This window comes from Pyrus communis, chromosome 12 (assembly GCF_963583255.1).
Source record: "Pyrus communis chromosome 12, drPyrComm1.1, whole genome shotgun sequence".
In the NCBI taxonomy this organism is placed as follows: Eukaryota; Viridiplantae; Streptophyta; class Magnoliopsida; order Rosales; family Rosaceae; genus Pyrus; species Pyrus communis.
The window spans coordinates 22,625,677-22,649,621 of record NC_084814.1 but is presented as its reverse complement, the minus strand read 5'-3'; the positions used below and the strand labels follow the sequence as shown (position 1 = coordinate 22,649,621).

General features: G+C 38.3%; 4 protein-coding genes across 7 annotated transcripts; 2 read left to right on the top strand and 2 right to left on the bottom strand.

The window, feature by feature from the left end:
- Positions 1-296: 296 nt before the first annotated feature.
- On the top strand, positions 297-3,484 carry LOC137711176 (serine/threonine-protein phosphatase PP2A catalytic subunit). Its single transcript, XM_068450385.1, has 6 exons — positions 297-733; positions 1,476-1,590; positions 1,873-1,981; positions 2,068-2,145; positions 2,809-3,000; positions 3,082-3,484. The coding sequence occupies exons 1-6, from the start codon at positions 481-483 to the stop codon at positions 3,253-3,255; spliced, it is 921 nt and encodes a 306-aa protein (XP_068306486.1). The 5' UTR covers positions 297-480; the 3' UTR covers positions 3,256-3,484.
- A 218-nt stretch (positions 3,485-3,702) lies between these two features.
- LOC137711175 (probable myosin-binding protein 5) lies at positions 3,703-6,231 on the bottom strand. Of its 2 annotated transcripts, none has more exons than XM_068450382.1 (4): positions 5,273-6,231; positions 4,341-5,117; positions 3,967-4,229; positions 3,703-3,841 (listed from the first exon to the last, which is right to left on the bottom strand). In XM_068450382.1, exons 1-3 carry the CDS (start codon positions 6,033-6,035, stop codon positions 3,997-3,999), a joined length of 1,773 nt encoding a protein of 590 aa, XP_068306483.1. In that variant the 5' UTR covers positions 6,036-6,231; the 3' UTR covers positions 3,703-3,841; positions 3,967-3,996. The 2 variants fall into 2 exon arrangements, with proteins under 2 accessions (XP_068306483.1, XP_068306484.1); XM_068450383.1 differs by having other exon boundaries at positions 4,341-5,114.
- Positions 6,232-7,837: 1,606 nt separating this feature from the next.
- On the bottom strand, positions 7,838-12,420 carry LOC137709719 (polynucleotide 5'-hydroxyl-kinase NOL9-like). The gene is made up of 9 exons (XM_068448700.1): positions 12,197-12,420; positions 11,831-11,918; positions 11,644-11,705; positions 10,795-10,964; positions 10,316-10,499; positions 9,697-9,877; positions 9,327-9,426; positions 8,725-8,852; positions 7,838-8,120 (listed from the first exon to the last, which is right to left on the bottom strand). The coding sequence occupies exons 1-9, from the start codon at positions 12,382-12,384 to the stop codon at positions 8,067-8,069; spliced, it is 1,155 nt and encodes a 384-aa protein (XP_068304801.1). The 5' UTR covers positions 12,385-12,420; the 3' UTR covers positions 7,838-8,066.
- Positions 12,421-13,082: 662 nt separating this feature from the next.
- Positions 13,083-23,740, top strand: LOC137711072 (transportin MOS14-like). 3 transcript variants are annotated; one of them, XM_068450274.1, is made up of 26 exons: positions 13,083-13,288; positions 14,424-14,501; positions 14,670-14,732; positions 14,900-14,947; positions 15,034-15,180; positions 15,526-15,657; positions 15,776-15,816; positions 16,381-16,472; positions 17,273-17,400; positions 17,825-17,900; positions 18,032-18,152; positions 18,230-18,329; positions 18,837-18,918; positions 19,428-19,510; positions 19,849-19,965; positions 20,071-20,122; positions 20,250-20,405; positions 20,532-20,655; positions 20,748-20,829; positions 20,908-21,071; positions 21,171-21,225; positions 21,469-21,588; positions 21,693-21,785; positions 21,871-22,016; positions 22,488-22,665; positions 22,788-23,740. In XM_068450274.1, the coding sequence occupies exons 1-26, from the start codon at positions 13,166-13,168 to the stop codon at positions 23,064-23,066; spliced, it is 2,880 nt and encodes a 959-aa protein (XP_068306375.1). In that variant the 5' UTR covers positions 13,083-13,165; the 3' UTR covers positions 23,067-23,740. The 3 variants fall into 3 exon arrangements, with proteins under 3 accessions (XP_068306375.1, XP_068306374.1, XP_068306376.1); XM_068450273.1 differs by having other exon boundaries at positions 20,748-21,071; XM_068450275.1 differs by lacking the exon at positions 13,083-13,288 and having other exon boundaries at positions 14,431-14,501; positions 14,670-14,736.
- The last annotated feature ends 205 nt before the right edge of the window (positions 23,741-23,945 follow it).

The following is a 23,945-nucleotide window of genomic DNA, read 5'->3' as shown; positions in this document are numbered from 1 at the left end:
AATGCTTTAGGATGGCCAAAAGTACTTTCTGTCAATCAAAATCGTTTCTAACTATTTTTGAAACCCTTATTTTATTAATAATATCGGATTTGTATCGCTCCGAACTTCCTTCTATAATTTAAGAAAAAAAAAACTGAAATATATAAAATTGTAAATAGCCCATCTGGAATTAATGGCTACAGTATCGGGCTAAAAACCAAAAATCTCAAAAAATGGGAGGCAACTACATAAATACATAAAACTATAGGGACCGCCACCGGGAAACTCCCTACTCTGAATCTCTGATACAATGTGCGCACCAGTTACCAGCAACAAAAATACTTGAGCTTCAGCACCCAATCCCCAAATCTCCTCCCCACAAACCCTAACCCTAATTTCCACCACCTCGCTCCGGTGACATGACCTAGAATCCCCTCCGTTTTCGTCGAGTTCAGCTCAGACCGTGCACCAATCAACGAGCACCGAACAAAATCCACGACGATGCCACCGCACGCCGATCTGGACCGTCAGATTGAGCACCTGATGCAGTGCAAGCCTCTGCCGGAGGCGGAGGTGAAGACGCTGTGCGAGCAGGCGAGGACGATCTTGGTCGAGGAGTGGAACGTGCAGCCGGTGAAGTGCCCGGTCACGGTTTGCGGAGACATCCATGGCCAGTTCCACGACCTCGTCGAGCTCTTTCGGATCGGCGGCAACGCCCCCGATACCAATTACCTCTTCATGGGCGACTATGTAGGTCAGTTTGGGCATTTTCACATAGCCTTGTTGTTTAATTAAGTAATTAATTAACTAATTTAGTTTATGTGTTATTGAGATTTAGACATAGATTGAATTTTTGGATAATGTGGTTTGTTCATGTTTTTCTTTCAGTGAATTTTAGTATTTAGTTGATATGGTTAAGTTAGTTAATATGTAAATGCAGCAAGGTGCAGCAGACTGTTGCTTTTTTAAGAAAAATGAGTTTGAAGCTGGTCATTTTCGGTATTCTAAGGATTGCAGCAGGTTATGAACTGTTGCAGTGGACGATGAGTTTCGTGCGTGCTTTACCCTATAAGGATGAGTTTGTGTTATTAGATTTTACTTGGGTTACCGCACTAGGCTGAATTTGAGGCCTCCTTTACTTCCCATGTCTAACTGAGTCACGAGTTTTGTACATTTTTACAATGCAAGCCTTAAAGTTAGTTTTAATTCATAGTTTTTGTATCTTTGTTTTTCGGAATTCATAATTAGTTCCTATTCTGAGTAATGAGCATACTGTCAATTTTTGAAAGATGACGAAGATGATAATTAGGCATGTTTGCATGTAAATATGAAATTGAATGTCATTTGAGTCTCTGACTATGCAGTTGCAATCTTATATGACAAAAGATGTAATTTAATGTTCCACTATTGTAGATTGTTCTATCATTTTTTTTTTTACCAGAGTATGCCTGTGCAACTTTTTTCAGTAATTGTCTTGTTTCCTTTTTCTTATGCAGATCGCGGATACTACTCTGTGGAGACTGTCACACTCCTAGTGGCCCTGAAAGTACGTTACAGAGATAGAATTACAATTCTAAGAGGAAATCATGAGAGTCGGCAAATAACTCAAGTGTAAGACATTATTTTTTCAAATGTTTTCATTCCAAACTCCAAAAGTGCAACCTTACATTACAAGTATTGATGGTGAAAACAAACTAGTGGAATTTGCCACCGATTCGGAGGAGGTTTCAGTTAGTCATGTAAAGAAGCCATTTATAAGTTGTAGATAACCTTTATTCGCTTCACTAAGTTGTCAAATACTCAAAGGAAGTAACTAAATTTGGTTGAAGTGATGTAAGAGTGATTCTTAAACATCAAATCCTGATTTATATCAGTAAATTGTTGCCTTTTCAGGTATGGTTTCTATGATGAGTGCTTGAGGAAATATGGAAATGCCAACGTCTGGAAGTTTTTCACTGACCTTTTCGATTATCTGCCGCTCACAGCCTTGATTGAGAGTCAGGTTTAACTTTTGAAGATATTATGTCCTGCATCATTATCATGTTATTTCCGTTATCTCATTTAACAAGTGTTGTTTCCTCCTCCTAGATCTTTTGCTTGCATGGTGGACTCTCGCCTTCGTTAGATACATTAGACAATATTCGTGCTCTGGACCGGATACAAGAGGTACACTGAAGTTTCGACTTCATTTTAAATTCTATTTCATCTTCGTATTCTCTAACAATATATTTTTTCATGAGGACGTCTATTTTATGTGTGTTACACAAACTAACACAACTATATAACTGAGTTGCATGCTTACATAGTTGTCACAAATTGCTTTCCACATAGGAGGGCAAAATTGCCACATAAAAGGGCAAAGTTGCATGCTTATATATTTTTCGTGATTTTGCAAAATTGCCACATAAAGGGGCAAAATTGGATGCTTATATATTTTTTCGTGATTTTGACCTGCATGTTCTATGTTACTTTGGTTGTTGGGATCTGCTTGCCTGTTAACTTGTATATGAAATAAGACTTGAGCGGTCCTGAGTTCCAATATTTAAACTCGCTTGTCTATGCAATTTAAGTTCCTTGAACACTTTTTGCGCCTCAAGTATATTAGTGTAGAGAGAAATCGCTGACTAAACTTCGCTCAAACATATTCAAGTAACACGTCACTTACTCTAGGCTTGTATTAAAGCCTTCCATGTAAGACTTTTTTTCAAGATATTGATTTACGGACTGCTGCCATAGGCATCTCTTGGTACACGTATGGCATTCTTATTTCATGGTACATGTATAGAAGATTTGTGGTAATCATAATTTTCCCTTGTTTGAATGGAGCAGGTTCCTCATGAGGGTCCAATGTGTGATCTCTTGTGGTCTGACCCGGATGATCGATGTGGGTGGGGAATATCTCCTCGGGGTGCAGGGTATACATTTGGACAAGATATAGCAGCCCAGTTTAACCACACTAACGGGCTAAGTCTTATTTCTAGAGCTCACCAGCTTGTTATGGAAGGCTACAATTGGTCCCAGGTTAGTGCATAAGAAGCAGAAGTATCGTACCAAATTTATGCTTTCAGAGTTATGTTTTTGAATTTTGTTTAATTATTTTAGGAAAAGAACGTTGTGACGGTGTTTAGTGCTCCAAATTACTGCTATCGCTGTGGAAATATGGCTGCAATTCTTGAGATTGGAGAGAACATGGACCAGAATTTCCTTCAGTTCGACCCAGCACCGCGTCAGGTTGAACCTGATACAACGCGCAGAACTCCAGATTATTTTTTGTAATCCGCATAGCGTACCGCCTATTAGCAATCTTCTCGCGTCGTGTTGCTTTTTGTAGATTTGTCTTACAAAGAAGATGAGTTTTGATGTTTAGTTGAGAAAGAGACGGAAAGAAAACATATCATTCTTTTGGTTAAAGTTGTTCTGCTGCTTAATTCATGTGATTTATAGGATGATTTCAGTAAGACTCGTGTCTTGTATTAAAAGAGTTGAAACGAATGATGACGGAATTAGCGATAACATGTTCTTTATGAGCTGCTTTCAGTTTCCGGTGAACGGAAAGATTGTTAATCTGTCGAATTGGGTGGTAATCCAAGTGGTTTTTCCATTTACATGTCGGGAGACCGACATGGCTGAGACAAAAATAATCGATTTAGGGAGGGGAAACCTCCTTCATGGGTAAAGAGAATACAAAGTACAGGAAAATCATATGCTTGGTGATCCATACATGAAGCAACGACTCTAGTGTAACAGAAGAACTCTCTAATGGACAAGAAACAATCCGTCTGCGGAGGTTCGCCCGGCCCTTCTGGTCCTCCGCGGCCGGGTTTACTCCTCGGCTGTGAGGTTTTGGTCTCACCTTTTCTACCTTGTAAAAACAATAGATTTACAGATGAATTGGGATTTCAAGCTATCTAATTAAAGAGAGAGAGAGAGAGAGAGAGAGAGAGAGATGTAATGTAAAACATTTAGAACTAGTATAAGCGATTTTACCATCGGAACTATTAGGGATGCCGGAAAAATCTACGGTAACCCGTTGCGTTCCTTGTTTTCCTCCGGTGGCGTCATGACGAGATGCCGAAGCTTCTGTAAGTTTTGAGTTATCTCTGTTAAAAGTTTTGTTCCTTCACTATGTTTCTCAAGTGTCTTAGCTGCATACTCTAACAATCCTGTGTCTGATTCAAGGACCTTCACCCTTTCACTGAGATGAGACAACATCGACAGTTGCCTTGTTAGAGCAGCTTTGTTTCCGTTTCCTGCCAAATTCGAAGCATAAATCGGGTCACTTGTTTGAAACGCAAGAGATTTAACATGCTCGTTTTCTACTTATGAGCGTGTTCGTGTGTGCGTGTGTCTGTGTGTGTTACCTATCTCATCCAGATGATTAGCGGATAAGTTGCTTCTCTTATCGAGTTTCTTAATCCGACCGAGGAGGTAGGTTTTCTCCCCCTTCAAAGGCTTCAAAGATTCAGCAAGGGCTCCCTCTGCATTCTCCTCCTTTGGTTGATCATTTTGTGTGTTTTCGCTGTTGGGCTCACCGGGAGAAGTTCCACTTTCATTTTTCCCCTTGCCTTCATCACCAGATTCGTAAGCGAATTCCTTCAGCAATCCGTATTTTTCTCTGTACGCCTCTATTTCAGCTTCTATAAGCCTGAGCTCCTCCTCTCTCTGGGCAAGCAGATCATACGTAGCTTCCAGCGCTTCTTGGTCATACTCCGCCTGTTCCTCCATCATTCTTTGATACTGCAAGGCCTCCATCTGAACAGCAGCTTTCTCTGCTTGTAGCCGGGTGATCATAGCCATTGCATTGTTCGCTGCCACAGTCGAAGCGCTTCTTTCTTCGTCTAGCTCCATGTACAATGCCATCAGCGACTTCCTATCTAACCGGACCTGCCTCTTCAACCGGTGCAAAATGGAATCACACTCTGCCTCATTTGGAGTGCTTTCCTCGACAGATTCCAAGGCATACTCGCCGGTTTTTTCAAGTGGCGATTTCCTCGAAATCCTCATTGCCACCCTAGGACTGTTTGTAGCTGAATCTGTAAGTGGGATTCCGAAAAACCTGTTTCCTTTACCGAAAAGAGGTGTCCTGTTTACATCATCAGCCAAATCTTCACCTTCTGCTTTCTGATCTTCCTGGACTGCTGCACAAATTCCATCCTCCGAATCAGTTAATGGTTGCGAAAAACCGAAAAACAAAAAAAATAAGGCTTAAAGAAGTTTGGGAAGTGAATGAAGGCATATAAATAGACAAGGATGTGAGCAAATAATGTATGACAAGTTTTTACGTTAAACTCACACTGAGAGTCGCGATTCGGTGGTTGTGATCCATACTCGTCCTCTGGAAGCTCGGACTCATGACCCGACATGAGTTTGAGTTCAGTGCATCGAATGTGGGGCAAGTCCAAGCTGCGATCATCGCTTCTCAAGGGTGCTCGTGGAGAAGGCGTGGGCGCCTGCGCTAATGCGCCGCCATTTTTCCCCTTGGGATAGGAGTTGGAAGAGGAGCTCATCTTCAATGGCACACCACAACACGAACAAGAAACCCGAACAATGCTGTTGCTCTTCTCAACCTGCCCCGTCGTCTCCTCCCACGTCCTTGCCGCCTGCACACTCAGCTGAATTTGGTGGTGATCATCCTCGACAAAGCACTCGAGATCCTTGTGCAAGATCCCAACTAAGGACTTGTACGTATCGCAGTCAGATTCTTTCTCGGTTGCAAACGAAAGCAGGCACGCCTCGCACATTTTTCGTATATCAGACAGCTTCTTGTGGTTGTGGCAATAAGCAAGATGCGAAACATCTTTCCTATGACCCTCACAAATGGAGTCATTGTAATAGAAACCCTGGTCCCTATGAACCAGAATGTGATCGATTCGGGTGCAGAGCCAGCACGGGATTTGCAGCTCGAAGAACTTAGCAAATTCGTTGGCAACAAACGCAAGGAACCCGTCAGCGAAGAGCAGAATGATCAGCGTCCATTCGAGCAAAGCGTAGAGCACAAAATGCGGCACCCTCCCCAGCTCTTGCTCAACATAACGAGTAAAAGATCGCTTCGTCATATTGGTTTTTTCGCTGTTCCAACACGAAAACAACCGTAAAACAAACAAATGCCGGCCTTCTCTCTATCTGAATTCGTTCGGAAACAAGAGAGAGAGCACGACAATGGAGTCAAAAGTGCTTCTTCTCAAAAGTGCTTAAGATCATGACCTTGGCGGAGCACGAAACCGTTCCGAGATCACGACCTTTCGCTGTGTGTTGGTGTGTGAAATGTCTAAAAGAAGGAGAGGGCAAGGTTTTCCGAAGCAAGGTTTTAAATTTTGGGTGGTGGAATTTTGCTGCCTATACATGGAAACATGCAGGAAAATTTGGTTTGGAGAAAAATGGCGGTTGTTAGGCTTGGCATGTACCTGAAATAACGGTCTATCATGCACTTGCCAACCAACTGGATTAGGATTAAACGTCGGCGTTTTGTGAGAGGAGTCTGAGCCACTGATTTGTTCTACTTATAGCTTTGTATTCCAGAAGAAATCTTGGGGGTGATAAGGACGTAGGTTAGTTTATCTATCATAAGCCTTGGAGGCGATTTTGTACTAGAAACACTGTTACGTGGTGTTATCATTTCACGTGTTATAGTTTAAGTGTAATAATAATACCACATGACGATGGTCCGTGTACCTGAAAAAAAACTAGGCCAAATTGCACAAGTTTTGTGCCATTTTTCAAAAGTAGGCCAAATTGCATTAATAGTCTATCCGGATTCACTTTCCTCCGCTCGCATGAAAAAACCACTCAAAGTTTTGTGCCATTTTTTGAAAGTAGGCCAAATTGCACTAATAGTCTCTCCAGATTCGCTTTCCTCCACGTAGTTTTTTTCTTGTTTGTAGTCTTGGTTTGTTTTAGTTTAAATCCAATCTGTCACATGTTATAATTTAAATGTAATAATAATATTACGTGATAGTGTTCCGCATACATAGAATAACCACTTTAAGTTTTGTGTCATTTATCGAAATTAGGCCAAATTGCACTAATAGTCCCCTCGATTCACTGTCCTCCACGTAAATTTTTTTCTTGCAGTTTTGTCTTGTAGTCTTGGTTTGTTTCACTTTTAGTCCAATCCGTCAACATCCATTTTTGTGCATATCTTCTTTGACAACGCTAGATTCAGGGGAGTTTTGCATGATTTGGAAGGATTGGACTAAATAAAGCTACGAGGATGGAAATGGTAAGGAAAAAAAAACCAAGGTGACAAAAGTGAAATCTAGATAAAGTACGGGGACCATCGGTGCCAAAAACAACGCCCAAAGCCTTACCCCACTAAGTGTGGTCGACTATATGAATCCTAAAACGCCACTGTGCTTAGTTAAGTTTTGCGCCAAGTCTTTCTTTAGCTCCGAGAAATGAAAGAAAAAAGACGAAATTGAAAAAGATCAACATGCAATCACATTATGTAGCTTCTACTCCAAGCGAAGCTTCATACACCACTAACCTTGCTTCTAGAAAACTCCACGACCCCATTGAATTATCTTCTGGAAAGCCTGCAAATGCCAATGGAATTATGCAAGGCAGGCAGCCATGCATTTACTTCTGTAGAAATGTAGAATGCAGATGATGATGGCACTTTAAGTTACCCATTCCTGGCATTTACATTGCCTTTCTGTATCACCCGGTAATTTGATAACCGATTGCTACAGAAAAATCGAATCACCGGAGTATCTGTCAATCTCAGAATACTTGTTGCGTGATTCGACAATGCAAACTACTCCATGAAACATAAATTGAAAATGCAGTTCTGCAACTCACAGCAACAACAATGACTTTTGATATACGCGTACGAGTTTCAACGAAAATGTAATTTTGCTAGTTGTGTAATCACCACTTGCCTGTAAATAGTATAGCAATAATCCAGTAGTTCATATATAACCATTTCACATTTCCGTTACTATCAAATCCACGCGATAACAAAATATCGTCTATTTGGAATTCCATATGCAAGCTGACCTCTTGGTTGTCAGTCTCTCGCACGGTGGGATAAAACTTAGCTTAATGACTGTAACGGATGTCGTTTGAAACCCAAGCAACTGTGAACGAGCTTAGCTTGTTGAGAGAACATTTGCAGACATGTAAGGCGATATGCAGCCCTGCACCTGAAAATTCAATAGATTCAGTAAGAAATAACACTTAGTAATATTGGACGAGATAGAAGATATATATGTTAGGTGATCCGATAGGCAGGTTCTTCTTTTCATTTACTGAAGGAAGTTAGAAGGGAATTAAAGTACTTCCAAACGAGCCTTAATGTGGCGAATCAAGTTCTTCCATTAGATTTCCATTAAAATAGTAGTCGGCCAACGACAAGATTCTGATATTTTGTTCAGTGCATGTGAGTGATTATGTGTATACTACCGTAGACATGCCCATAACATTATCCTAGCTGTCGTATAAACTTCCCTAACATGATGCTACTAGAGTATTAGAGAAAATTTCAATCACAATCGAAGATCTCCAGTTTCTGAAAACGAAACCACACACATGCACATGCGCTACACCTAGCAACCCCTGTAATAGTGGTTAACTGACTGATTGACTATCCATGCAACAAGAACGTTTCTTCGCGAACTGTTATTCCTTCTCTAAGATCATATTGCAGTTGGAAAGGGGCAAAGAATCCAAACTTGAATGCATGTGAGAGACTATGAAGAAGCAAACAATTGTTCTGAAACATGTATTACATGGAAGGGGTTCAGTTACCTGCAACAACACAGTAGGAATTTGGATATAACCTTGCAGGAAAAGATTGACCTTCCCCAGAGTGCCTCTTGGAACAGGTGTTATCACATATAGCAAGCCTTTGAATGTGTCAAAGCCTCTCACAATTCCTATTTTTTTTAAAAAGGCATCAATTGAAATGCATAAGAACCTTAGTTCAAATTGATTGCTTCAACCTATCTATATGTTTCCGCATCGCACCAACAATGAAAATCTGGATTTCCCTAATAACATAAACATAAAAAACTAAAGAACCTATTTTCCTGCCACCCTGAACCAAGTTTTAGAACTAAGTCTTCTTAATTTTTTCTGAAAACTCACTCCCACATGTATTGGAGCCAGAAAACATAAAATTATGAGCAAAGCTACACAAAATAGATAAAATATAAGGAAAACTAATGAAAAGGGCTTGAAAATTTTGAGTTTTAACGATAAGGACAAAATAAAGGGTAAAGTGAATAGTACCAGGATTGACTTTTTAGTGTAAAAATGTGGTTTTTCTTTAAAGTGAACAGTACTGAGAGCTTTTCGCTAAAGTTCCCTAAAATATAATGGACAAAATGTTGAAAAACAGAGTAACCTACCAAGACCAACACACCAAGGTAAATCTTTCGATCCTTCAGAGCTAACTGCCAAGCCAACAATGGTTGCGTTCAAACTGTAGAAGCTCTCAGCACTTGGGACCTGGTATAAAAGAACTAAACTGTTACAAGCCTTAATTGAAATTATAACGGCAACTAATAGTAATAAAAGTCCCTTGGTTGTTGACACAAAATCAAAAGCTATGAGGTACAAAATTAATCACCGCTAAGCTCTCCCCTAACATTTTCTAAAGACCCTCACAGCAAACAGGAATAGAAGGCAAAATTCACTCGTACATGTAAAAGACACACAGATTTTAAAATTTCCGAAACTTGCAGTGAGTCGATCAACAGCCAGGAACTAAGAACCGACCTGACAATGGAGATGTCTAATCTTGATGCTAGATATTGGAACTTCATAAGGAGGTTGAGAGGCCAGAGCATTAGCAAGTTCTTTGATTGTAGTAATGTTTAGGCTACTTGAAAAGCACTGCCTGAAATAAGCCAGTATTCGTACATCACGCAACAGGCGTGCATCCTTTTGTACTAGAACCCTGCAACACAACAAAGATAATATGTCACGGGGAAATCCAGTACATCCATATAACTCCCTGTGTTCTTCCACCAGCATATGCTGCTTATGAAGCAAAATAATTTATGTAAATTCCCGACACTTGATAACTTGATTCAATAATCTTGTATAAAAGATGAATTCTTCTAAGCTTAACTAAAAGTGATCACCTCCTACAAATATTTTATGGAACTTACTAAAGAGATTTGGCACTTGGTCTGAAACTAATGTGACCACTGCAACTTAGTATTTAATCAAGGAAAAGAAGAATTATACATCACGTAAATGATTCTCGAATTAAAAAATAATAATAATGAAATTAAATGTACTGGAAGGGCGGAAAAGCAATTAAAAAAACTGTACAAATAACCTGCATCCAAAATAAAAGTCTCCAGATATTCTTGAAGACGCTAAGACTTACGATCTATTGAAAGAGTCCTGACGAGCTGAATTGATCTCTATCAGATTTAGCATAGCATCATGATCCTCATCTAACCAGAATGCCCCACTTGGTAGATTCTTACTCTTGGCCGATATGTTTATTTTAACAACATGGGTAGGGGCAATATATTTCAACATATCCACCAATAAATCATAACCAACACCTAGTATACAAGAGGAATGAAGAAATCATATATAATATTCAAATTTTCATATCCAAACAGCGATAACCATCAAAAGAAGATTCATAAAATAGCCACTTGGCCTTTGCCTCAAACGGTACACGGATAGGATGAAACCTGCGGAAATTTAGTTCATAAAATATCTACAGAAAAAAGCCAGAGGGGGGCAATTGACCAAGTGAAAGAAAAACAAACAAGCAAACAAAACTACAGATAGGGAGAACTTGTTCAATCACAATTAAAAGAAAGGAGCAATTGACCAATTAAAAGAGCATACCTTTCACCCAGCCAGGTGTATTCACAACAAGAGGCAATCCAGTCTTGGTAGGTCTATCACTCCGGTCAGATAAGCAGTATTCCTTCTTATAGTAATCATATAAAGAAAATATAGAATTCAAGTATGTTGTAGGATTCGTCTTCGAAGAAACATCACCAAAGAAAAGACATCTGAGGAAAAGAGACAAATTATAAGTCATCAGATTCCAAGATTCCTTTTATTCATTACATCAGACCTAGCATCACAAAATCCGTGCATAGCAGGAGGGAGAGGGAGAGGGAGAGGGGGAGAGAGGGAGAGGAGGGCTGAACTCAGGTTAACTAGTCCTAGTTACATGGAATGTTGATAATAGATTCATAGTGGTTGCAACTACTTCCCATTTCAAATTCCGCGAACAGAAAATTTCCAGCTTTGTAATTATAATTTTAACTCCAAGTCTTGTTTATACTGTGTGATCTAAAACTGATGCTACAGCTTTGATTATAGAGCAACTAATGTCTTCACTGAACCCTTACTAAGTCCCGAACTTTCATACCAATTGTATTGTTCCTAAATTCCTCAATTGAGAACAACACTCCATTCCAAATGCTAATAAGGAATCAACGTCTACTACAACATTGACGAGCTAAATTGAAATCTTTATGGTAAAGAATATGATAAACCCTTTTCCCAGCTTGAAACTAGCAAAAAAAAAAAAAAAGTAACCTTGCTCCGAAGGAAAGTCAAATAACAATATTCTGCCCTACATATTTGTCATCTACTACATAATAATGAGTGTATTCCGGTAAGCACTATAACTACGACTGCTAACAAGTTCAAAACCATAACAAGGCAGAAAACTGTTCATACCTCTCCGGTGTCTTCAGATGAGGGATTGTCAAATCTATTTTTAACCAAAAAAGAAAAGAAAACTCAATTAGCAATCAAACCGAACAAAACCGCTATTCTAACATGAATACATGATCAACAATCCTTTTTAATTCTAAAGCAAATTATTCACAGTAAGTGCAGAAAATAAACAATTGCCTGGAGTGACTTCATCTATTACAGTGAGAGATACAAAACCAGGAGGACTGAACTCCGGTTGACCGACATCTGTATCCAAGTAACCAACTTTTTTATACCTGAAAACAAAATTACAGAAAAACATGGTAAAAAACAAACCTACACACCCAAAAAAGTAGTAAAAATTTAAATTCATAACAAACCGAGTTAAAAGATGAAAAATTTATACAGATTTCACTTCCAAAACAGAGAGAATTCAGGTAAATAAGGTGACCCAATTCAGCTAACATGAAACAAACACAAAGAAATCAACTTTTACTCAAAAAACTAATCATCAGAGCCGTGAATTTGATCAACGGTTACAAAGTGGGGAAAGGGAGCTGAGAAGCTCACTGACCTCCGGAGAAAAATGTTGAGGAGGTGGCGGGAAAAGGTGGACTTTCCGCAGTTTTTAGCGCCACATACTAAGGCAATGGGTGGCGGCCAAGTGACTGAATCGTATGCTATACAGTCTGCTGCCTCGGACCATTCCGGCGGTATGTAGATGTTTGGCGATGGAGTTTCGCGTTCTGATGGCGAAGCCATCCCTCTCCCTCTCCCTCTCGCTCTCTCTCTCTTGGCTTCTTTCTCTCTCTACTGTGTGTTGCTCCGGAGCAGAACTAGCGCGGCTTGGAGGCAAAATTGCAATGGCACATGCAGGTTTCATGATTTTCCAACGGAAAAAGCGTTTTACTTGGTTTTACCGTTTTACCCACGACGGTTCCGGTTCGGATTCGTATTCGGGTTGGTCAGTGATGGGCCGAGCCGCCGAAGCCCAAAAAGACCGTAACATAGCAGCCCTGACGCGAGTCATACGTTGGGACCCAAATTCGATCTCCCAGTCACGTGACATTTTTTTAATGTGACAGATATAAAATAGTACATCACGTGTTACTATTTAAATATTGAGAAACTTGAGTTAAAAAATTGATAACTTAAAAAATAAGATTTTTCACTGCTTACATAAAAACACGTACCATCGTATACCTATCACATCCGAATCACGTGCCATGTGTCCCATTCGACCAGACATCTCTTTCATTTCAAACAAACTAATATATTTACACACTTGGCCCAAGAAAACACATATTTACACACACGGCCCCTCCACCCGATTACTCGGATTGACCAAGAGTCAAACATCGGCACGCAGATCCGACGGCCAAGACAGCCCCAAAAACCATCTATTTCTCACTGGGGTGGGGCGCCAAAAACCCGTTCTATTTTATCAAAAAAAAAAAAAAACACACAAAAAAAAGGATAGAGAAAAAGAACAAATCGACCAAGTGCGAAGAGAGAGCTCGGAGAGCTGCTGCGACGACGAACCATGGAGCTCCAGAACACAGTGAAAGAAGCCCTCAATGCACTCTACCACCACCCCGACGACGGCGTCCGCCTGCAGGCCGATCGCTGGCTGCAGGACTTCCTGCGGACGCTGGACGCCTGGCAGGTGCTTTTCCGTTCACTTTTCTCTTTTCGTAGATTTGAATTTTCCTGTCGGTTTTTTGAAGATTTTGATCGGTGGCTGTAGCTTGTGAGAGTTTGGTGTTCGATTTTCGCTGTAATTTCAGTGATTAGTTTGGTGTTTTTGTCAATCGTGATGAAATTGGATTTTGAGTCGTTTGGAATCCCTAGTTCGTTCCATTTGAATTAGATGAATTCAGCTTTAGGGTTTTTGGTCAATAATCTGAATTGAGTGGTATGCTTTGGGTCAGAAGCATTACTTATTTTCTTATGTATTTCATTTTTAATATGCCAGAGGGAAGCAATTTGTAGGTCTTGGTCAGTTTGTGAGAAAATTTCGAACCGAAAGGTTTTACCTTGCGAAAATTGATTGATTTTTGCTTGTGGCATCTCTTTTATCTGGAATAGGAAGCTCATCTATGATCCAGACAACAACGTAAAATGATAAATACTTAAATACTGAGCTTAATAAACAAGGATGATATGAGTATACATGTATTTTTGCAGTGTGAACCTAGTTATGTTATTGTAGTGTAAACTACAAAATGAATCTGAACCTTTTGAAAAAAAAAAAATCTATTTGAGATCATAAAATTTAACACAAAAACGATTTCCCCGTGTCTGCAATGTGTTGAAAAGTGTCCAAGACAGTAGGACATCACATTCCTAAACCATGCCTGTGCTTAGTACTCGCGTAAAAGTTAAAACACACACACACGCATACAAGATAGGGCATCTGGCGTTTTTTAATTATCTAGTAGCTAGTAAGCTTTAAATCTATACCCTTAACCTTTTTTTTTTTAGTCAATGATAAATATTTCTTTCAAGATTTTCACTTTTTGTATATGAGGGTAAAAGTCAACCAGCAGTTTTAGTCTTTTTTGTATGGTTTCCATATAAATTTTCTTGCCAAAGTACTTTTTTATGAGTGATTGGTGTTCTAATTCTATTCTTATACCTGTTAGATTGTACGGAATTTTGCTCTCTAAGTTTAATAATTACCTTAGGCCAAAACAAATGTTGAACTTATTCTTCTTATTTTTCATTTTTGTATATGGGTCTTGTAAGTTGAATTTGTCACTATTGAGTTTTCTGAACATTAATTTGCTTCTTTTTCTTAGGTTGCTGATAACTTGCTTCATGATGCAACTAGCAATCTAGAAACATTAATATTTTGTTCTCAGACCCTTAGAAGCAAGGTAATTCTCTTCTCCTTAGAGCTGGCTGCCTGTAATCATGCAGTTAGTTAATTTATTACGTCCTATTTCTATGGAAGCTTAAAAGATCTAATGTTCAAATATTTAAGCCTTATTTATGTTGTACTGGTTGCGTGTGTAGATTCTTAGTTCATTTTGTTTCTTGTCTAGGTACAACGAGATATTGAAGAACTACCTTCTGAAGCTTTTCGCCCGTTACGTGATTCGTTAAATGTGAGTGAGTATCCACTATCCATTGACAATTTGAGTGAGAATTGAGTAAGCTTTACACCTTAGTGTCTTCTGACAGTGTCATGGACCTGTTTTATTTATATGAAGAATGATTTGATTGTTTCTATACAATATTGAACGTTATTTGTTCTTGCATATTTTGAATGCAGAACTTATTGAGAAAATTCCACAAAGGCCCCCCTAAAGTCAGAACTCAGGTAGTGTCCCAGAAGTCTCTTTGACACTTGTTCATCAGATTTTTGGATCCCAGGAGGATATTAAGCTCAACTATCTGTCTTTGTAGATTAGCATTGCTGTGGCTGCTTTGGCTGTACATGTTCGCGCTGAAGATTGGGGGGATGGTGGGATTGTGAAGTGGCTTCGTGATGAGATGAATTTGCATCCAGAGTACATACCAGGACTTTTGGAGTTACTAACAGTTTTGCCCGAGGTAAATAACTATTAGATATGATGCTTGCTGAATTTATATTTGCACTGTAGTGTGCAACTGTGTGTGACAAGGCTGATTTAAATACTCTCCATGTAATATGGTGAATGTGTTTTGTACACTTTAGAAATGATGCATGTCCTTTCTAAAGCATACCTTTCCCTTCCTAATGATTCCTAAGTTGTTCAGCATCATGTTCTTCAGTCTTTTCATTACCCTTTCCTTGAGGGAATTCATGTAGTGGTCTCATATATTAGCCGAAACAATGTATGTTTTCTTAAAACTTTAGTCGATTGACAGATGGCTACTTTTTCACCATGTTCGTTTCCGTCTGGGATTTAAATTCAGGAAGTATTCAACTACAAAATTGCAGCTCGCCCGGAAAGACGCCGCCAATTTGAAAAGGAGCTTACTTCACAAATTGAGGTTGCTCTTGACATCCTGACTGCCTGTTTGAATATTACTGAACTTAAGGAGCAGGTAATTATTGTTTCATAATTGTATAAGTTACTCTATGCTGATGTTTGAGACTTGCCAGTTTTTTTCTGACGGCTGCTAGAGTGCCATTTTTAATCGTTTTAGCTGGTTGGTTTTTCAGGTTCTTGAAGCGTTTGCTTCTTGGCTTCGACTGAAACATGGGTATGAACTCTCTCTCTCTCCTCTCTGAGTGAGTCGTTTCTCGAGGATGTATAGTCTATTGGAAATATTAATTAGGGCCTTGCAATGCCGCCCAAGTGACAAACAATCTGCAATATGAAGTTTTACTCTGAACTTTTGTATGTGGACTTGAGTCTGTGGTTTAGGATTCACCAGTAGTCAATGTGGATCATATATTACATCCTTCTAGCTTATATGAGAGTGCATAATACTTTGATCGTACAACTTAAGGCATTAAACTTGAGACAAAGTCCTTCAAGTTCATCTATGTGTGTGCATTTATTTTCCCTATGGTATCAAACATTGCAAGTTTTGATTTACGCAATGCTTGTTATAGATGAAGGCTGTTCTTTCTTTAATATACATAGTTGCATGCCTACACAAGTCGCCGTCAGTGTAATTGTTCTTATAATTTGGTATTGTTTGTGGGTGTTGATATGGTAGTCCTGAATTACATCTTGTGCAGTTGTCTGACTTTCCTCTTATAGGGAGACTAAATAAATGATAGCAATTCATGGTACTTAAATGAACTTATGTGGGTTTCAGGATCCCTGGATCTGTGCTTGCATCCCATCCATTGGTGCTCACAGCTCTCTCAAGCTTGAATTCTGAGCTACTTTCAGAGGCTGCAGTAAATGGTAAAAACAACTTTACGAACCTGGTGGTTCTTAGGGAACTGTATGATAAATCTGTGTTTTCAGTTGGTTTTACTATGGCGATTTTATGGCAGTGATAAAAGCACCCAATAAATCCAATTTGTTTCAATTTTGAAAATTCTTTCAAAGGCTTGCTATATGTGAAAATTCTTTAAGAGTTTTTTTGTTCTTTGTTTGAGTATGATGTAATTCTATAATTTGTTGAGGTGTAGATTTCCTGGTAGAACATCCAACGGACTTTTTTGGATCAATTTGGCTTTTTAGGATTTCAGTTTCAACATTTGGAGGTTCTATATTGAAAGATATTTAAAAGGGTATTTGAATGTTTTTTTGTTGCTTAGATAGTACAATAAATCTTTTGAAGTACGTATTATCTAGATAGTTGTCATGGAATTAGAGGTAACATACATTAATTTTTCTTACATCAAACCCGTGGAAAATATGGGACTGAAAGTAACTCTTGTAAATATATAACGTTTCCTTGAATAGAATATGTTTTTAGTTATATTTCTTTTGAAGTTGTCTATAAAATCATCATGTTCTGACATTTGGTTCAATGTTATTGACAAATTATTTCATGTCAATGTTTGAGCATTTCTCTCAGCATGGATGGTGTAGTTTCTATTGAAATCTGTTAACTCAGCTCTCTGTTTGTGTCATTTCATATTGTTTCTCTGTCAAGAACATATTGTTATTTATGCATTTACTGCATCAATTTATGCCTTACCCTCGGGTGGATTTTCTTACTTTGTTTCCCCTCATCGTTTTCTTTTTCGTTGCAGTTATATCTGAATTGATCCACTATACAGCAGCTGGAAGCTCAGGTGGTGTCTCTGTGCAGATGCCCTTAATTCAAGTTCTTGTCCCTCAAGTAATGAATCTGAAGGGACAGCTAAGAGATTCTTCAAAGGTATTCTATGTGTAGCGTTGTACAAGTTTCGTTTTTATTTATTTTTTTTTTTATTCTGAGGGTTGAGGGGGTGTATAATTTCATAAAGTTAAGTTATACTGGATTGTTTACTTAAAAGAGTCTAAACACATAGTCTCCTGTTTAAACATTATTCACTTGTATTTTTCAAGGATTTATTTATTCATTGATGTCAAAGTATAAGGAGGTATTTTTTATTTATCACAGTAGATATGAAGGTGAGCTTCATATAAACTTCAAACCTTCTTTTTTCATCAATTGCCAATGACAGTAGATTCTAATTTGGGTTAAAAAGTGATTTTTACCTACAAGAAAAGCATCAACTAACAACTCTTTAATCATTAAATTTAAGTGGGAAATAATTTCATTGATGGTTATTTTACCCTATCTCTATACTTGTTTTCAGGATGAGGAAGACGTGAAGGCCATTGCTCGCTTATTTTCTGACATGGGTGATTCATATGTTGAACTTATTGCAACTGGTATACATATTTAGAAGCTATCAAAAACTTCTCTGAGGATTTGTTGGATGCTTTTTGCCTCTTATGAGTTCCAAATTTTTTGAATTGTCTCTGATCTGTTTCTTTTTTGGTTGATATCATCCTTTCTTCAGGCTCAGATGAATCAATGTTGATTGTACATGCGTTATTGGAAGTTGCATCACACCCAGAGTACTATATTGCTTCCATGACATTCAACTTTTGGCACAGTCTTCAGGTGAACTTGACCAGAAGGTTAGTCATCCTAGAATTACAGTCTACTTGATTTTGTCTAAAACAAGACATTCAGTATAAGAACTCTAATCTTCCAGGGAATCGTATATTTCATTTATGAATGAATCTTCCATTGAAGCTGAGAGAAATAGAAGGCTGCAACTTTTTCGTCCAGCTTATGAGTCACTTGTATCCTTAGTAAGTTCTTTTTCTTAGAAGCTTTGAAATTGTAATTATTGGCATCATTCCAAACACCAATTGATGGTATCTGATGTGTGTTGTATTCTTAATGTAATGATATCACTATTTGTCACCCTCCATTTTTGGATTGATCTCATGATAATTAAGTGCTTTTACCAAGTTAATAGTTTAGCTTCTTATCCTGGGATTCATGATTCTAAAGACAATCACATATGTTCTTTAGTGTTGTTGATATTTGTATCTGTGTTCTGCTTAGTGAATTTCGAAAGAAATGATTATCTGCTACAGGGATCCACCATGGTTACCGTTTGTCACATAAATTAAATGGGTGTGAAACGATTGGAGAATTAATTTCCTCATATCATAAGAAGTACATTATTATGGGAAAATGGTCAATTATCCTGCAACTGAACTTCAACATGATGGAAGCAATGAAATACCACATACATGCATTTTGACATTCTTTTATTGTACTAAACTTTGAGAGGCTGCTACTTTTGACAGGTTAGCTTTCGGATTCAATATCCTCAAGATTATCAAGACCTTTCAAATGAGGATCTTAAGGAGTTTAAGCATACTAGATATGGTAATTCCTCGCTGTTTGGTTGGGTGTCCATCATTGTCTTATAGTTTCATTCATAAATTTTGTCTATGTTGTATGCTATTGTTTTCATTATTGAAGCGTTTAGAAAGCATAGGACGAAACTTCTAGCTGATCAATTTGCATTCATTGTTAATGCCTCCTGATGTAATTTGTCCCAGATTTGCAGGTTATAGGTGCAAGTTATACTATTTGCAAAGCCTATAAGTTAAGCTATTGGTGTCAATCTATCAACCTGCTCTCTCTATTGGTTCATCAGTTAAATTTCATCCATGTGTAAATGTCTTGTACTGTAAGGTTATGTTCATATTAGTCCTTTTCCAAACCACTGGGGTTGGAGATCACAGTGCCACTAGAAAGTTGGTCTTTTGTTTTGTTTAGTTTTATTAAATGTGATTGGTCAGTTTATTTGCCTCTTCCTTAGTCATTCTCTTCTTTGTGAGACACCGAATGTAGCATTGCTTCATGTCTAACTGATTCTATATTGTTTCCAGCTGTTGCGGATGTCTTAATTGACGCAGCATCAGTTTTAGGGGGGGATGCCACACTTAGAATTCTTTACATGAAGCTTGATGAGGTATGTATTGATTTTTCTCACTGTAACTCCAGTGGGATGAAATTTTGGTCCAAAACTCTGAAAGTTAGAGCATAAAATATAGTTATTTGGCCATATTTTTATTTTCAAGTTCATTAAATATTCTTTTGATATTTTAATTAAATGTGAGTCCATTGAAATCTTATTAACATGTAAAGAACTTGTATGTTTGGAAATATTTAATGCATTGAAGGATTGCTTAATCTTCTCTTTCATGGAGTGGTCCTTTACTGCTTTAGCAGTTTTAGTTTCTTTTTGTGTAGGATTCACTATGTCATTTTTCCACTACGGTTTGAACAGAATATTTTCATTTTGTTAAGGCTGCAGCGTGCTGTCACAATGAACAAAGTGAATGGCGCCCAGCGGAAGCTGCTTTGTTCGGCATCCGGGCAATATCTAGTTATGTTTCAGCAGTTGAAGCTGAAGTAATGCCCAAGGTACGATGTTGTGCCCAATAATCCTATAGAAATTGAAACTGAAGTCATGCCTAAGTTATGATCTCACAAAACTCACTTCTTTTTTGGTTTCTTTGATTCGCACAGGTTATGGATAGGCTACTTAAATTGCCTCAACATCCTCAACTACTTCAGACAGGTAATGTATTTATATTAGTTGTAGTTCCTCTGTTGTGAATGGTTATGTTTAATAGAAGTTATATTTCATCAGTCTGTCTAATATGGTGTACTAAATTCATTTTACCTGCATGTGGAGAGTGTTGCAGTTTGCTTAACTATTGGAGCGTATTCAAAGTGGCTTGATTCTGCATCAGGCGGACTGTCCATACTGCCTTCAGTTCTAGATATCCTCATGAGTGGCATGGGTATATCTGAAGATTCTGCAGCAGCTGCAGCTGTGGCATTTAGACAGATTTGTGACGGTACTAATCTCATAAGTTTAAGAAAAAAATTTACGTAGTGTTTTTTTTTTTTTGTTTTTCTCTTTGAGTTCTAACCTAGTTAGCCTCATAGTTAATAACTCTGAATGCTTTTATTTTTGGATGCAGATTGCCGATTAAAGCTCTGTGGATGTTTGGATGGACTCTTCCATATATACCATAGGGCAGTGAGTGGTGAAGGCAGTTTCAAGGTTGCTGCTGATGATTCACTACATTTAGTTGAAGCCTTAAGGTAACTATTTTCTGCATGTTCTACTGTTGCATGAACTACGTAATTTTGCATGATACAGCTGATCCAAGTGTCTATTGAACTGTTGCATGCAGCAAGGTCATTACTGAACTTCCTCCAGACCATGCTAAGAGGGCATTGGAGGCCTTGTGCTTACCCGTTGTTACTCCTCTACAGGTATGTTTCATTTTAGAAGAAAATCTACGTATGGATCCTTTTGTTGGTGATATGCTGATTACTGCTGTCAACAACCAGGAAATTGTCAGCCAAGGCCCAGACACGCTAAATAGCAAGCCTGCTCGTGATTTAACAGTTCACATCGATCGATTTGGATACATCTTTAGGTATGTGAATCATGCAGAAGCTGTGGCAGATGCAATTCAAAGACTTTGGCCAATTTTTAAAGCCATATTTGATCTGTAAGTGTTTTTACATACCTAGCTGTGTAACATATTTCAGTATGGATATCTTAATCTTTTTCTTTATTCTAATGCATGATTTGAATGTTTATGGTGAAGTCGTGCTTGGGACATGCGGACAATGGAGTCTCTTTGCCGAGCTTGCAAATACGCTGTGAGTTCGTTGATCCCGCTTCTAAATGTTAAGCTCAAATGTTTAAAGCTATCATGTGATCCAACTGTGGGTTCCTGTCTTTTTGCCTGCCGCCTCTCATTGCCTTACATGATATGATGAATAATATATCTAGATGGTCTTCCTTTCTTCTATCGTTACCGGCTTTGTGTGAGCCATACGAATTTGATTCTCTGGTAATTTTATATTGAAATCTTTCTTGCCTTACTCATTTTCCTTCTTTAGGTGAGGACTTCTGGAAGGTGCATGGGAATTACAATTGGAGCAATGCTAGAAGAGATTCAAGGTTTATATCAACAGCATCACCAACCGTGCTTCCTCTATTTATCTAGTGAAGTTATAAAGGCAAACTATCCTAAAACCCAAAAACCTGAATTTTTTTTTTTCTCTTCTTTTTTATTGTTTCCTGTAAATTTAAAATGGTGCATTTGTTGCTTCTTATGCTGCAGATATTCGGTTCTGACCCATCTTGTGCAAATTATTTGAAAAGTTTGATTGAAGCACTTTTTATGCACACAACACGTCTTCTCACGAGCATTCAGGTAAGTTTTCATTGGGCTGGAGCCTGAAATTGTTTTTACTTTCAAATATTATCTTTTTTCTTATTAACTTAGACAAGTATTGCAGGAATTTACTGCCAGACCTGATATAGCAGATGATTGTTTTCTGTTGGCATCAAGATGCATTCGCTATTGTCCTCAATTATTTATTCCATCAGCTGTATTTCCATCATTAGTAGATTGCTCGTTGATTGGGATTACAGTGCATCACAGGTACTCTCTCTCTCTCTCTCTCTCTCTCTCTCTCTCTCTCTCCCCCTCCATGTAAATAAAAGTTTGAAAATTCAAACAATTTCCAGGAGATTGCAAAACTGTATGCGTAGTAATTTCAACTCGACCTCAACTTCTCAAGTAAAATTATTTTTCACCATGTTCTGTTAAATATCTGGTTGCAGTTGAGTCTCAGATCTTTGTTTCAGAAATTATTTTTTGTTTCACAACTCCCTCCTCTCTCCCTCTCCCTCTCTCCTCGCGTTATTTATTTGAAAGTTTGCCTCTGTTGAAGCTTCTTACTTAGCCTTGGCGGATTTCTGAATCTGCGTGTATCAAGTGGTCTTTGGTATATGGTGCTATTGTGTCATTAAAATGTCATAGACATTTTCTTTCCGTGTTTGATATCAGTTATCTTCTTGGTTTAACCTTTTATGAGTGTGGCTATTTACCTTTTCGTTCTCTTCTTTGCAGAGAGGCATCAAATTCAATATTAACGTTCTTATCTGATATATTTGATCTTGGAAACTCTGCCGGGGGAGAACAATACTTACCAATCAGGAATGGTGTCATTCTTCCTCGAGGGTCCAGCATAACAAGAATTTTAATTGCTTCACTAACAGGAGCACTTCCAAGTTCCCGACTAGAATCGGTAAGTTTTTGCATGTATCCTCAGCATCGACTCTTACATTCACACTGTTAACTGCATGAGTATTTGGCAGTACGCGTGCTCAATATTTGTCTGGAATTTCGCTGTGCTCTCCCATCCTGCAGGTAACCTACACGCTACTATCTTTATCTCGAGCTTATGGGCCTCAGTCGGTGGAGTGGGCCAAGGAGAGTATTTCTTTAGTTCCTTTGACGGCTGTGACAGAAGTTGAGCGTTCGAGATTCTTGAAAGCATTGTCAGATGCTGCGTCCGGGGCTAACGTTAATGCCCTGTCTGTTCCAATTGAGGACCTATCGGATGTTTGCCGCCGTAATCGAACAGTTATGGAGATCGTTCAACAATCTTTGAGGCCACTTGAGTTGAACATAGCACCGGGATCATAAACGAGAGATAGCGACCATTTTGCTTACGCCTCGCCCTGTCAGCGGTAAAATGAGTTGTCTTCTGTGCATTTTCCTCATTGTTTCAGTGTTTTACTTTGGTTCTCCAAATTTTAAGGAGAATCAATGCCCTTCGCATCGATGGGAGAGAAGGGACGGTTTCTGTATTTGAGTGGTTGGTTTCCTTGGCATTGTCATTTTTTGGGGTAGGATGACATGGTGGTATAGAGTTGTAGATTACTGAAGGAAAGAAAAATGTAGGCATTCTTTAGGAGTATTCCGTCCTTTCATGTCGTCCGATATCGTAAGCTGTGGTGGTGGTGGTTGTACAAATTATATTGAAAGCTTCAATATATTGTAATCCAAACAGTGGCATTGTTCGGGTTTCAGGTTTTTTTTCAATTGGTTTGCGATGCTAGAAAAAAAGAACAAATTATATTGAAAGCTTTGTTGGTTTGATTCATGTGTTGTAATCTAGACAGCTGAATAGTTCACGTTCACACGGCTTTGTTAATTTTTTGTCATTGATATTCTTTAATTCATTTGATTCGACGTTAAAAATTAAAATAGGTGTGTGAGATGTAAAAATGGATGGGCGAATACTAGTGCCATTTTGTGTTCTTAACTCTTATGTTGAATGTAGCAGTGCTTTCCCGGGCAGAGTCGAGATTTTTAAAGTTGGAATGGAAATGTAGATCCTATCTAAATTTGAAAATTTTCAAATCCCAACATTTAAAAAAAAAAAAAAATTGTTAAAAATTGAATGCATCATGAGATACTCATTAGTGAATACTCAAGTATTATTCTTTGTACTTGAAATTCGAGAACTCATGAATTGGTACGAGAATGGATGAATAAATAATCCCTCTTTGTTATCCGATA

Excerpts from the sequence above, each read along its gene's own strand:
- LOC137711176 (XM_068450385.1), top strand. The coding sequence starts at position 481 with ATGCCACCGCACGCCGATCTGGACCGTCAGATTGAGCACCTGATGCAG. Across the intron at positions 1,982-2,067 it reads CAGCCTTGATTGAGAGTCAG|ATCTTTTGCTTGCATGGTGG; the intron begins GTTTAACTTTTG and ends TCCTCCTCCTAG. Across the intron at positions 2,146-2,808 it reads CTCTGGACCGGATACAAGAG|GTTCCTCATGAGGGTCCAAT; the intron begins GTACACTGAAGT and ends TGAATGGAGCAG.
- LOC137711072 (XM_068450273.1), top strand. The coding sequence starts at position 13,166 with ATGGAGCTCCAGAACACAGTGAAAGAAGCCCTCAATGCACTCTACCAC. Across the intron at positions 14,502-14,669 it reads CTCAGACCCTTAGAAGCAAG|GTACAACGAGATATTGAAGA; the intron begins GTAATTCTCTTC and ends TTTCTTGTCTAG. Across the intron at positions 17,901-18,031 it reads TGTTGAACTTATTGCAACTG|GCTCAGATGAATCAATGTTG; the intron begins GTATACATATTT and ends TCCTTTCTTCAG.
- LOC137709719 (XM_068448700.1), bottom strand. The coding sequence starts at position 12,384 with ATGGCTTCGCCATCAGAACGCGAAACTCCATCGCCAAACATCTACATA. Across the intron at positions 10,500-10,794 it reads TACACCTGGCTGGGTGAAAG|GTGTTGGTTATGATTTATTG; the intron begins GTATGCTCTTTT and ends CTTGTATACTAG. Across the intron at positions 9,427-9,696 it reads TTAGACATCTCCATTGTCAG|GTCCCAAGTGCTGAGAGCTT; the intron begins GTCGGTTCTTAG and ends CTTTTATACCAG.
- LOC137711175 (XM_068450382.1), bottom strand. The coding sequence starts at position 6,035 with ATGACGAAGCGATCTTTTACTCGTTATGTTGAGCAAGAGCTGGGGAGG. Across the intron at positions 5,118-5,272 it reads ACCGAATCGCGACTCTCAGT|CAGTCCAGGAAGATCAGAAA; the intron begins GTGAGTTTAACG and ends GAATTTGTGCAG. Across the intron at positions 4,230-4,340 it reads TAATCATCTGGATGAGATAG|GAAACGGAAACAAAGCTGCT; the intron begins GTAACACACACA and ends CGAATTTGGCAG.